Here is a 13,706-nt window from a genome sequence, read left to right on the forward strand (position 1 = left end):
TGGTTGCAGAAGGCAGCATTCTACCACCTCGAGGAGAATATTATTGATAATAATTGCTAACCTGACCAGCACCCTAAGCCCTGAGCTTTTATTAAGACTGATTGAGACTGCTGGCTGTGTTTTTGGATCCAAGAGAGACATTTGGGTCTGCAGGATTATACTGAGCACAGATTGTGTACATGATCACAACTTATGTGTTTGGGACTAGCTATTTCTCTGGATCCTAGACATATCAAGCTTGTACCATATGAGTAACATTTGACTTACGTCAAACCCATGTTCTAACCTTAAATGCTCAGTAATACTCCTGCACAGGCAAACCAGTTTGATATTGGAAGTCAGTTTAACTGTCAAAACTAATAAATTTTAAAAAGTAGAAAAGGGCTTTATTTCCATAAATGGAATTGAGAAGTGCTGTGGAATTTGAAGCATAAATGATCCTTTTGGTCTATGCTTGTGTTTACACTCCATGAGCTCCTCTCATTCCTATTCCTTTCTGTCAGAATAATATACTGACTTTTATGGCACAATGGGAGGGATGCCATTGGGCTCATTAACGTCCCTGCCAAGCAATAAAATGGCTTTTTAGGCTGTGCATCCCCGCTGTAGGTTTGTGACCTTATAGACCACTGCACATTAATTGCTCATCTACATTTTTATTGCTTTGTGTTCCTGCTTTCATCACCCTTTCAAGCGAAGAGTTCCAGACACTCACCACTTGGTGAAAACTAGATTTTTATTTAATCTTTTTAAGTCACCTTAAATTTATGCTTCCTAGGATTTTGTCTAAAGAATATAGGTCCTTTTCACCATATTCAGACCTCAATTTTCCTTTTCCTTTCTCCCTCTTTTGTACTTGGTAGTTTCTGCTCTTTGCAGACCTGCAGAGAAAATATTCCCTTTCTCGGCCAAGGGAAGTAACTGATCTGCATGCTTATACTGACTTAGTTGGTTCCAATGTCTAATGCATAAGCTGTTGAGGCTTGTTTCCATTTCTACTCTTCAGTGGGTAAGTTATTGAAGTGTGATTCATGGCCATGTGAAAGTTTGTTTGCTTTTACAGCAGTGCCCAGAAGACATTCCTAATAAACATGAGTATTCTTCAAAAGGTAGTGGAAATGCTGTAACATGGTACTTTCGAATAAACTGGAAATTATAATTTAAGCTATTAATGGATTGCTTCAGTTGCTGTCTCCTGCAGGTTTGATAGCATCTGAAGTGTGCAAATCTAACATAATACAGACCTAAATTATCCATAACAACCCCAACAGGCTTAACCTGACAAACTGAGGCTGAATAGTAGATAGACCAGACTTGTTGCAAAATTCTGGACCATTAATCCAGTATGATAAGTATGAATCCCTGTAGCAACTGCGGAATTTGAATTGATCGCAAAATCTAGAACACTTACAAAATCCATCTGTTCTCAAGAAATTTCTTATGCAGGCATTTAATTAATAGAAACACAGAACTGCAGATACTGGTCTATACATAAAAGGACACCAAGTGCTGGAGTAACAGCTAGTCAGGCTGGATAGGTGAATTTTCGGATCAAGACTCTTGATCAGCTGAGTTACTCCAGCACTATGTGTCCTTTCAAGCACTTAAGTTGCGTGCAGCAAATGTTTGCGTTTGAATGTATTTGAACTGTAATGGTAGCATTCATGTCTTTAGTGGACCATTGACTTTCAGAGTGTGTACTTCTGTAGAGCAATTGCCATGCAGTCCTTTCTGTCAGGACTCATCACTGCGTCAACATTCATTGCTGCATGCTTAGTCAGGCAGTTTGACATTGAGTGACATTTGGGTATGTGAGATACTGGCTCGATAATGGCTGTGGATATTTTTAACATGGTGGTCAAAATGATTAACAGTAGAAAGTTAGGGCAGGCAGCTGTTCCCCCTATTCCAAGATCGGCTGGCAATGTAAATTAAAGTGACATAACAGATAGCACCCTGAATTGTAAAAATAGTTGCGGAAAACCCCGGATGTGTGAATCAATGAGTTTATTGGCTATTTGTGTAATTTCAAAAGAAGTTTGCTTGGAAAAAAATTATTTGTGGTTTACCTCGTGAATTGTCATCAATTGATGGATACTTTGGTGCCGATATATAACTGCAGAACAGAATAATGTTTTGCTCATTACAGCTCTCCAATGATTCTAATTGGAAATTATGTTTATGATGCATGATTGAGCTTAGTTGAGATGTTCTTCTGGATTCAGCTGCCTTCTGGTATTATGGGACCCAGCATGTCGGCATAGTGTAGCAGTGCAGTGGTAACTGGACCAGCAGCAGAATCTGAGCCATTGATGTGGTGTTAGGAGTTTGAATCCCACTGTAGCAACTGGGGAATACAAATTATAGAACTATTGCAAAAAAAAATACAGCTGTTTTGTTCAGGTGCGAATTTGTGTCCTGAATGGAGTGTTGCAATGAGTGCAATCCTATTGTTGCCCAATATTGCCTTCAGGGTCAGGGGAATCGCATCGTAGTGGTTTGTTACCAAGTAACAGGCTTCCATATGATCCAACCACAATTGTTGGGCAAATTGTCACCCTGACCTGTTAGAATCATGATCTAATGGCCCACCTGCTCGGCTACCAAAAGAATCAAACTTATTCAATCAATGAGAAATCTGTTTTTGACAATTGAAGTGTATTTTTGTGGTCTTTGTTTTGATATAGTGGCATGCTTTATGGAGAGTGACTTGACTGATTTAATATAAACTGGATCTGTGTCCCCCAGTATCACCTGAGATGTGATTTATGCTGCCTTTTTGCCTTTTATGGTGCATCCTCTTCTCCATGGCTTCCCTCTCCAGGCGGGTTCCCGGTTCCGCGCAGGACGAGCCAAGCCTGCTGCTGTGATACAGCTGCGACCCTCTGGGATTCCTTTCACCCTGCACGGCTCGCCGAGATTCTGAATCTTGTATGGAGAAAACATTCCAATGTCAGGAGTACAGTTAAGAACAATAACAGCTATTTGGAGGTGGTTAAATTATTGTCGCCAGTTGATCCATGCTGAGCTGCTTGACGTTGTAAATGTTAGATGTTTAACCGAGAGGTTTCACACTTTCTTTGCATTCTAAAACTGAAATTGTGGATCTAGATTTGCACGTTAAAATTTGAGCATGTTCTGTTGCCAAAGGGGAACAATTGTGACAGTGATCCTGAGGGGAAATTTCTCTTTAAAACTCGTGAGAAAGTATGTGTATGTGCATGCATGAAAACATGGCATAGCCCTTATCAGTGTAGCATAAGATTAACTATGTGCTAACTACAGTATTTGGTATATAAAGCTGGAATAAGTTAATGAAATGAGCTAGTCATGAATCTGCTTGAATATTATTGGGTAGAGTAGAATTTTGTGGGAGCAAGAGATTTGTGTTCTGATTGTGCCATTAATGCATAAAGTGTAATTGGGTGAAAAGATTAGAAAGTTGATCATTAGGACGAGAAAGGACAACTCGTGTAAGGGCCAGCACAGTAATATGTTTTATTTAGGCGCTTATTAAAATAATTTTGTCTGGTTTTAAAAGGATTCCTTCTCAATCCTTGTCGAAACAATACATAATCTCTTCAAATTATGTGCAGTTGCTTCCTATCCCTGTACCCTATCTGGCTACAGGGTCTCTTGGGCACTTGCATTGTTTTGCCTGGATCAATTAAACTCGAGTTTATAACTTGGATCTTGAGTTAACCCGTATTGTGGTTTAGAGTGATTCTCCATTTTATTCATCTGCTCCTCTGATTTCCTAACTCCTGTATACCAATTTATTGCTGATCTCCAACAGAAGCTTATAATATTAGATTATCAGTCTTAAAATAGCACTTTCTCATAAATGGTCCCAAAGAAGGAATGAATAGTGAAGATTCCTCAACTAAAATTGATCTCCATCTCAGAGTGGGTTTATAAAATATTTAAGCATGAATAAAAAAACTTAACTCTGTAAATTATTTATTCATCCTACCATATCAGAGATGGCCTGATTGGTTTTGTAGTAAACTCATTAATTGTGATTTGTTTTTTGCTTGCAATGACGTGCAGTTTGGACATTGGGCTGGAGTTGGTATCTTCAATTGTCAACAATACTTTCCTCAATTCCTTTGCATTTCTGCCTCATCAGTGGGAAGGGCCTCAGTCAGAAGCAGCTGAGTGGGTGGCATTTTGCCATACTTTCTTACCTGGAGCAAGTTGTTCCAATTCATTCATTATTCATACACATAGTATGACTTTAGACTGGGAGCATTGAACCTCCAGTGAAATGAGGTGATCGGTCTCTCCATTCTCTTCTCTCCTGCCCGAAATGAACATTACCTACCCATGCAGCTGGTCCTGAAAACCAAAATGTAAATGCCAAATACTGGAGAAAGACTGCAGAAGCTGGGGTAACCGAGAAAATGTTCAGATTGAAGGAAAAAGTTACCCAAGTCGATTTAATGAATTAGCTAAGTAGAAAGATCCTTTGAAATACAAGGATTGGAATGAAGAGTTATACAAGTTGTGGTCCTTATTCAACCTTTGGGCTCAGAGATGACAACAGCGAGGTGCCTGGCAGTGAGAATATAGTGTTCGAATGGTAAATAGTATCATGTAGCATTCTCTGGGTGTCAACTTGTCGGCTCAAGTTGGAACTGTCAAATACTGAAGAGAAGAATCTTAAGGTGAGAGATGTAAAAATTTAAAGGAGGCAATATTTTATTTATGCAGAGTGGTAGGTGTCCAGAACGCGTCATCTAGGGAGATGGTGGAAACTTGTACGATAGCAACATTTACGAGATATTTAGACAGGCATCTGAACAGGCAAAGAATACAGTAGACAGATTATAGATAGTATGCATGCAGATTTGTATCTTAAACTGTTCATGATTGGTGCAGACATCATAGGCCTAAGCACCTGTTCCTGTGCTGCACTGTGCTGTGTTCTACTCCCGCCCCACTCCACCTCTTCCACGGGCATTTTTCTGGTTTACGGGATGCATGAAGTTTACTGGAAGCATTGATCTAAACTTAGACCACTAAGTTGCCAGCTTGCATCTCTCGTCCATGGAGTCAGGATGTTGGAATATCCCTTGACCATATTAATGATAATGTATTTATTACATAATACTCCATCTGGTTTTTGCCAGTTATTGATTTTGTTCTCCATTAAAGTTATCGTTTGACTCTCAACTGTGAATAGCAGGCAGAAATTCAGCTGGTATTATTGTTTGCTTTCACTTTACATCAGTGTTTTTCTACCCAATTTGATCTTGAACTGGCAGTTATCAAGCGAGCATTGGACATAAAGTGAGAGAGTATTCGTGTTAAAAAGTGCATGCTTGTCTGTATTTCCTGACCTTAATCTGTTATTTTGAATGCCTTCCAGTTTTCTCCACATGCAGTCATTTTATTTATCCTGAGCGTTGTGGATTTGGTTTGATTCTGGTCTGTGATGTTATGTTAGACACAAATTTGATGTGCAGTGGGAAAGCAAAACAAAGTGCTGGAGTGCTCAGCCAGTTGGGCAATATCTGTGACGAAAGGGGCAGCATTATAAATCATTGACTCCAATTCTGATGAATTCTTGGACTAAAACCTTTCATTTTCTTTGCACAGGTGCTGCTTGATCTTTGAAGTATCCCCGTTGTATTGATTTGATAATGAATAAGTTTATTGGCCAAGTATGTGCATATACAAGGAATGTGAATTTTAGTTCAGACTTCCAGGATCTGCAGGTTTTGGCTTTGAAATGCATGGGTCGGATTAGTTAAGCTTTGCAAAGACTGGGATTGCAAGTTGTAAGGAGAGATATTGAGTCTATTTCAACCGCATCTGTATTTTAATTATATGTGTCTTAATGGGTTTTATAAGGAAAACCATTTCATCTCTTCCTGGACTTGGAGGTGGGAGTGGGGATCAACAAAGTCAGAACCGAGTAAGATGGTTAGGATATTTATTTCACAAAATGCTGGAGTAAATGAGCAGGTCAGGCAGCATCTCGGGAGAGAAGGAATGGGTGACGTTTCGGGTCGAGACCCTTCTTAGGACCGATGTCAGAGGGGCGGGACAAAGGAAGGATATAGGTGGAGACAGGAAGATGGAGGGAGAACTGGGGAGGGGGAGGGGAAGAGATGGACAGGGGAACTATCTACAGTTGGAGAAGTCGATGTTCATACCGCTGGGCTGCAAGCTGCCCAAGCGAAATATGAGGTGCTGTTCCTCCAATTTCCGGTGGGCCTCACTATGGCACTGGAGGAGGCCCATGACAGATGGTTAGGAGATAATTAGAAGATGGTTAGGAGATAATTCTCGCTGAGATGTTGTATTGTGAATGCTTAGCTTTAAATTGAATGGTCGTGAGCCAGCACTTTGAATTGCTGCAAACAATATCAAAGTGCCTCTTTATTGCTGCTGGGTGGGGAGTTGTGCAACTTGAATGGGAACTTGAGTCACTGTTACTGAACAAAATGCTGCTCCTGACGTTCCAGTTAGTAGAGATCACGAATTTTGGGAGTTGATCCACTTTGCTTCATTTCATCTTGTACATGTTACACACTGCAGTCCCACTGTGCTTATAGATGTGAGGGTGAATATTACAGCTATATTTTGATCAAGACACTTGCTTTGATTTGGGTGGTACCAAGCTGCTTGTGTTCAGTAACTTTTGAAGTAGCCTTAGTAATTGGTGTTCTTTGCATTTCTTGATTTATCTTTAGTTAGAGGGTTGTGAATCTGGAATTCTTTGCCACAGAAGGCTGTGGAGGCCACCAATGGATATTTTTAAGGCAGAGATAGATAGATTCTTGATTAGTACGGGTGTCGGGGGTTATGGGCAGAAGGCAGGAGAATGGGGTTCAGAGGGAGAGTTAGATCAGCCATGATTGAATGGCGGAGTAGACTTGATGGGCCATCTGGTCTCATTCTGCTCCTATTACTTATGCACATGACCTTATAATGGTGGTATGGTTTTACGGAGTTGAAAAGGGAGTCACTTGGCGCAGAGCATCCAATCTCTTGCCTGCTGCAGGATCTATAGCTGTGTTTGGTCCAGTCAAATTTATATTCAAAGGTAGATTCCATTATGACCAGCAGTAATGTCATGAAGAGATGATTATGCTTGTTGGAGAAGATCACTGTCTGATTTGTGTGGCAGGAGTGTAATTTGAGAGTTTTTGAAGTAGGTATTGATGGAGGGGAAGTGGGATGCTGGTGGGAGTTGACAGGATGGATGAGATTGGGTGGGAGTTGATGAGGCTGTCCAAGACCAGTTTTCCCTGCTTCCAAACATTATTACAATTGCAAGACAAATAATGAGTCTGCCTTTAGCTGACTAGCTTTTATGGTGTGAACAGATACTAAATAACTTTACTTAGAAATAAAGCAAATGTTTCCTCTGTTTGATCTTGAAATATTTTGACCTTGTTATTTAAATACACGTCCAGTAGAAATTATGCTGCAATTTGATAGAAAGCAAAGATGCAGTTTGAAATCTTGCTAGGCATTATTCTTGAGATGAAAGCACTGTGGCATAGCCACTAGTCATCCAGCTGCCTTTGGGAAGGTGGTGAACTGCCCCTTTGAATTGTTGTGATCTGAATGGAAACTCTATCCGCTGCCATACTCCCTCTACACACATCTGCATGGGCAAATTCGGCTCCATTTCCATCTATAAGTTTGCAGACGACAACACTGTGGCGGGCCAAATCATGAACAATGACAAGATAGACTACAGGAAGGAGATAGAAAACCTCCAGACATGGTGCCAGGAGAATAACCACGCCCTCAATGCCAGCAATATGAAGGAGTTAATTACTAAATTCAGGAAGCATGGTGGTGGGCATGACCAATCCACATCAATGACGCAGATGTGAAAAAGGTTGAGGACATCTAATTCCTTGGTGTTAATTTTGCCAATGATCTGACGTGAACCATCCACGTTGATGCGACAGCGAAGAAGGCACAACAAACCCTCCACTTCCTGCGGAGGCTGGGGAAAATTTGGCTCCAGTGACCCTTCTACAGCAGCACCATTAGAAAGCATACTGTCAGGTTGCCTCACAGTCTGGATTGGGAACAGCTCTGTCTAAGAAGGGCAAATTTTCATTACCAGAATTGCTGTAATGCAGGCACTGACTTTACTAATTAGCACTCGGTGAAGATATGGATTTTCTTGTACAGTTCGTCAGTAAGATGTGAGTTTGTCTCTCAAGATCTGAGCACCTAACTTGAGATGTTCGGGGGTGCATTATTGCTGGGAAGCTGCTGTGTTGTTGATGTTAAATTGAGCTTTTGGCTGTCCTCTCTAATAAATTGCCCCTCTTTCCAAGTTCCCAATATTCATATCTTATTTAAATACTTCTGTTTTGGAATGTCATGGGATCAGGAGAGTTGCTATATGAATGTAACTTTTTTCCCTATTGTTGCTGCCAATTTCCAATTGCCTATTTCACTTGTACGAGGATGAACTATTACTGATTTCTAGGTAAGTACAGACATTGAAAGTAGTTTTGCTTTCAAAAGGGCATTGAACATATGTAATATTCTCACATGAATAAAGTTGAGTAAGAGTGAAGTACTGTTCAGCCGATTTTAGACATAAAAGGCTTAGTTGTTTAGATTTTTCTGCGCTGTGGCCTTGTGAATTGGTGAATCAGCGAACAGTATATCTATAGTGTAATCTTGAAGGGTTTACCACAAGGACCAATGAGAAATTTATTTTATCAAGTTGTGAAGCATTGGAATTCTCCATGTGGCTGATCTGATTTATATTCAAGGCTGGGGTTGATAAGACTGAAATCAAAGTGACATGCTGATCAAGTGGGAAGGAGTACAAGCCACAGGAGATCAAGCATGATATTGAATCCCAGGTGGGCTTTAAGATCCTAATAATCACTTATTTGTAGCATATGTTCTGATGAAAAGGTTCAACCCAATATTTTCCTGAAAAAATATGTGATCGTGTTGTTGGCACCTCTGACAAACATTGTATTTCTGGAAATATAACATTAAAAGAAGAGAAAACATTCTTCTGGTGAGGATGACATCTGTGGAGAGTCGAAGGCCTGATGAAGGTTATTAACTTAAGACACGAAGACTGTCTTCATGAAGACCTGCTGCATGTATCTGGCATTTTATTTTTGCTGAAATATAGATTTTTTTGTTGTTGAAGATTCCAGCATTTGCAGTTGGTGTCTCTAGATTTCGAACTATTTTCGTACCATATCAACAATCAATATAATTCTTTTGATTGGTACTACCTTTCCCATTCTCTTTGGAAATCATCCCCGACTAGTTTGTATAAGCAGTAATATTAAATTCTTAAATCTCCCTGAAGCCATTCTCTTATTCTTGCTAGTATATTATTGCCCCATGTGCCTATTTAGGTCTATATCTCACAAAATGTATTTATTACTCTGATCATTTCTGTACATTTGCTTCTTGCCCTTCTTGGGTGATTTTCAATTTAAGTTATTCTGAAGTATTATTGAAATGTTGCTGAAGATCAATCATTTGGCTGCAAAAGGAAAAGTGGAGATCAAATGGACTTGTCAAATGATTAAAACTGAAGCTGGTAATTGGCATTAAGAGCTACAAATGGTTTTGATGGAACTTAATTTTATTGGTTCATTAATGTTTTAGGAAATTTGTGAATGGTGTTAACTCGGAGTCATACAGTGTGGAACCGGGCCCTTTGGCCCAACTTGCCCACACCAGCCAACATATCCCATCTACACTAGTCCCACTTGCCTGCGTTTGGCCCATATATCTAAGCCTGTCCTATCCATGTACCTATCTAATTGCTTCTTAAACAGTTACTTACTTGGATACATATTTGACATCTTGCCCAACCGTTTGGTGTTTTGGGGAAGAATCAAAAGCAGCCCAGGGTAGCAGCCTGGTAATTTCATTCTCAATCGCTGATTCATTCATATTGAACACGGAGTTGTGAAATGTACCACAGGTAATACCTATGACATGTACTTCACCAGAAGAATTTATCTTTGTTGCAAAAGTCAAACTATGACCAAGTAGGTTAACTTCACTGGGTACAAGTTACATTGTCGTCAGTCAAATCATTTATATCTAGATAAATTGCCTGTTATGTAGGTGCATGCCATATTTGAACAGAATAAACATGGTTGAATGTCCACATTGTTGGAGTTTGTGGATTCAAGACTGCAACAGGTTAAAGTGCTGCCAGCCTTTTGGATCGGTTACTACAAACTCGTGGCTGAATAGTTTCATGGCAAAGATTACTGAAACAATTAACTGGTTACTCATCTGTTTACCTACCCAGGTCATTGGATTTGAAAGGAATTAATCGTGTTTGGGTTGTGAAAGCTGGGGTGTGGATGAAGACCAAATTACTTTAGTGCATCGCGTGGATTATATCTCAATTTAACCTTTCACACCATGCCTTGCAAACACATTATCGAGTGTCACTATACTTGCACTGCCAGGTGATCGAGATTTTAAAAGATGGGCTTGAGTGAGGGGAAGTTTGAAATTAGAATTTAGTATTATCTGTAAATAAGAGAGGGGAAACTTGGATACAAACTGCAACATGTTAACTGAAATATGTTTTTATCTGCAGGGAGTAAGCACTCGGATCCATTGAGAGAAGAAATTGAGAAAAATAGTTTTCCCAAGAACAAGAATGCAACTGAAAATGAAAAGAAAGCCGAGATGGCCAGCACAAGGCCGGCTAGTTTTAAAACTGATGAATTGTCCTTGGATAGTTGGGATGAGATCATGAAGAGCTCAGGGTCACCCTCTGAGATGCAGCAGAGGACAGAATTCCAGCCATGGGTTGGTGGACTTGGCCGTATGCCCTGTGTCAAAAACGAAGCCTCTGATGGAAGGCACGGTAGACATGGAGATGGTTTCTTATACCCTGATAGGTCTACAGAACTAAGAGGTAACCAAGGAATTTTTAAACGGGCAGAATATTCCAGCTCCAGCTTGAAGGATGAGGAAATGGAGAATGACTCCCAGCCACTCAGGTCAAACTGCAAGACATACTGTCGCTCAAATAAAGGCAAATCGGGAAGTGCTGGCACAACAAATTTTGATAAAATAACTGATGGCACTGGGAAATCTGCTCAAGCTGACCTGGTGGCCAAGGATGGCTTAAAACTAGACACCAAAAGTTCAGGGACAACAGGCAAGTCATCTACAGCTCGGACTGCAAGAGACACCATTACCTTGCCCTCGTCTTATCTATCACCGTGCAATGTCACGCTTCAGGACACCACAGACCGGAGCATGGATGAATTCACCTCGAGTCCAGCTGACCTGGGAGAAGCAGGCCGCTTGCGGAAAAAAACCGAAGCTGCGGCAGGTAAGACTACTGTCAGATTTCGGCCAACCCAGTCCAAATCCAAAAAGGATGCAAAGCTGGAGTTCTTTGGCTTTGACGAGCAAGAGGGAGAGGAAGGTGGTTTCCATTCAACTGGTGGTGCAGCAAACTATAAAATCAAATACTTTGGTTTTGACGATTTGAGTGAAAGCTCGGATGAGGATGAGGATTCTGAATCAGAAGGCGGGCACAAGAAAAAATCTTCAGTCAGAATCGTTGATATTGGGGATCTTCTGGCGAATTCGGAATCAACAGACTCCCAAGTAAGCCAGTCGCAGTCTCAGGACAGCACAATTACAGGTGGGTGCGCTCCCTCAAGTGATAACAGCTTGGAAATTCTTCGGTGAATAGCAGCTGGATTCGGTCTCATTTTCATGTCTAATTGATACATTGGCAAGGGGTTCAGGAGAAGGCAATTCATTATTGTCATCTATTCCATTATTCAGTTGGAATTGTATCACCCTAAATGATTTTTTTAAATTAATAAAAAGTGGAGTAGGCAAGTTCAATGAAACGTTTATGAAATTTGGAAATTTGGTGCAGGACTTGCAAACTATTACATTATTCCTATTGGTACCTCCATCTGCTATTCAGTTTCCTTGGCATTTAACAGTGGTCTTATAATTTTTCCAGTGAGGTTAAAGAAAGTGGGAAAGACATCCAGTGAGTTTCAGCTTCTAAGTTGTAATTTGTATGTTTCAGCTTATGCTGAACAATCAAGATCCCAACACCAGCCACAAACCTATGCATGATCCACACTCCAGACCTATGGTATTCCGACCCCAGCTCTGTCTACACTGATCCCTAGCTGACACTTCAGACTAATGTGAGCTAGATGTTGAACCTTCAAGATTTACTGATAATTAGCAGCATTTTACTGTTCAGGCACGCCCTGACTGGCGTCATAGGGGACAGCGTAAACTCACATTTGTGTAAGCAATTCTGTGCACCCACTGATGCCCCCATGGTCTCCACGTCGAGGCGCCCCTGTGGTTACATGCAATTAAAAAGTCATTTTCAATTTTAATAACTGAACAAAGATCCAATATTATAGGAGGCACAGCGGTTTAGCTCGGAGAGCTGCTGCCTTGAAGTGGAGGAGACCTGGGTTCAATCCTTTGGCATCTGTGTGACTGCGACTGCTTAGGTTTTGCCCGGATGCACCTTTTCCTCGTACAAAGAAGTGCAGGTTCGCAGGTTAATTGATCATAGTAAATGGCCCCTAGTATCTTGGCAAATGGTCGAAATTGGCGGGAAGGATGAATGATGCGAAGGTATGATTGAGTGGTTGATGGTCTACCTGGATGACATGGTCTAAAGGTCTTATTTATATACGCTATAACTACACAATTCTTAATCATAAAATTTAAAAATTTGGTATGTTTGAGGTTTTGGTGGTGCTGGACTAGAATTTCCCGTCTGTTATTTCTGTCAACATCCCCGTGTACTTTTGATTTGCTTTTTTAAGGTGTATTTTTTAGCGAACCTGGTAAGTTAAAAGAGTGCAAGAGCCCAGTCCTAATTGAAGGTAGACACAAAATGCTGGAGCAACTCAGCGGGTCAGGCAGCATCTCTGTAGAGAAGGAATGGGTGACATTTCAGGTTGAGACCTTTCTTCAGGCTGATGTCAGGGGAGGGGGCGGGACAAAGATAGAATGCAGTCGGAGACAGTAAGACTAGTGGGAGAACTGGGAAGGGGGAGGGGTTGGAGAGAGGGGGAAAGCAAGGGTTATTTGAATTTCGAGAAGTCAATGTTCGTACCGCTGGGGTGTCAGCTACCCAAACGTAATATGAGGTGCTGTTCCTCCATTTTGCGCTGGGCCTCACTCTGACAATGGAGGAGGCCCAGGACAGAAAGGTCAGATTGGGAATGGGAGGGGGAGTTGAAGTGTTGAGCCACCGGGAGATTAGGTGGGTTAAGACAAACTTAGCGGAGGTGTTCAGCGAAACGATCACCAAGCCTGCGCTTGGTCTCGCCGAAGTAGAGAAGTTGACACCTGGAAAAGCGGATACAGTCAGAGGTTGGAGGAGGTGCAAGTGAATCTCTGCCGCACCTGGAAAGACTGTTTGGGTCCTTGGATGGAGTCAAGGGGGGAGGTAAAGGCTGAATTGAGTCAGGTTTCCAAACCGTTGAGATTTCTGTTAGCTGGTGAGCAGATTATCTGAGTCAATGTTTTTGAATGATCCATCGGAAAAACGTTTGTTTAGATAACCTCCAAAGATGATTATTGTATCTATCTCCCGCTGTGTCCTTTCCCCCTAGCTAAAGCCGCTATAGGGCCAAAAATCACACAGACCCCCACCATTCTGTAATTAATAAATACCTTAGATGCATTTACTGCTACGTTTATGTAATAGGATT

At 41.1% G+C, this 13,706-nt stretch overlaps 1 protein-coding gene across 3 annotated transcripts in view; it reads left to right on the top strand.

The window, feature by feature from the left end:
* The window catches only part of LOC144610075 (wings apart-like protein homolog), a 149,364-nt gene that overhangs the window by 48,057 nt on the left and 87,601 nt on the right, over positions 1-13,706 (top strand). For 2 of the 3 annotated variants that reach the window (XM_078428601.1, XM_078428602.1), the window contains exon 3: positions 10,580-11,644. In XM_078428601.1, coding sequence (XP_078284727.1) covers positions 10,580-11,644 — 1,065 coding nt within the window. The remainder of the gene's footprint in view (positions 1-10,579; positions 11,645-13,706) is intronic. The other variant, XM_078428603.1, reaches the window with a different exon arrangement.

The sequence above is a fragment of the Rhinoraja longicauda genome, chromosome 35 (genome assembly GCF_053455715.1).
Source record: "Rhinoraja longicauda isolate Sanriku21f chromosome 35, sRhiLon1.1, whole genome shotgun sequence".
NCBI classification, from domain to species: domain Eukaryota; kingdom Metazoa; phylum Chordata; class Chondrichthyes; order Rajiformes; family Arhynchobatidae; genus Rhinoraja; species Rhinoraja longicauda.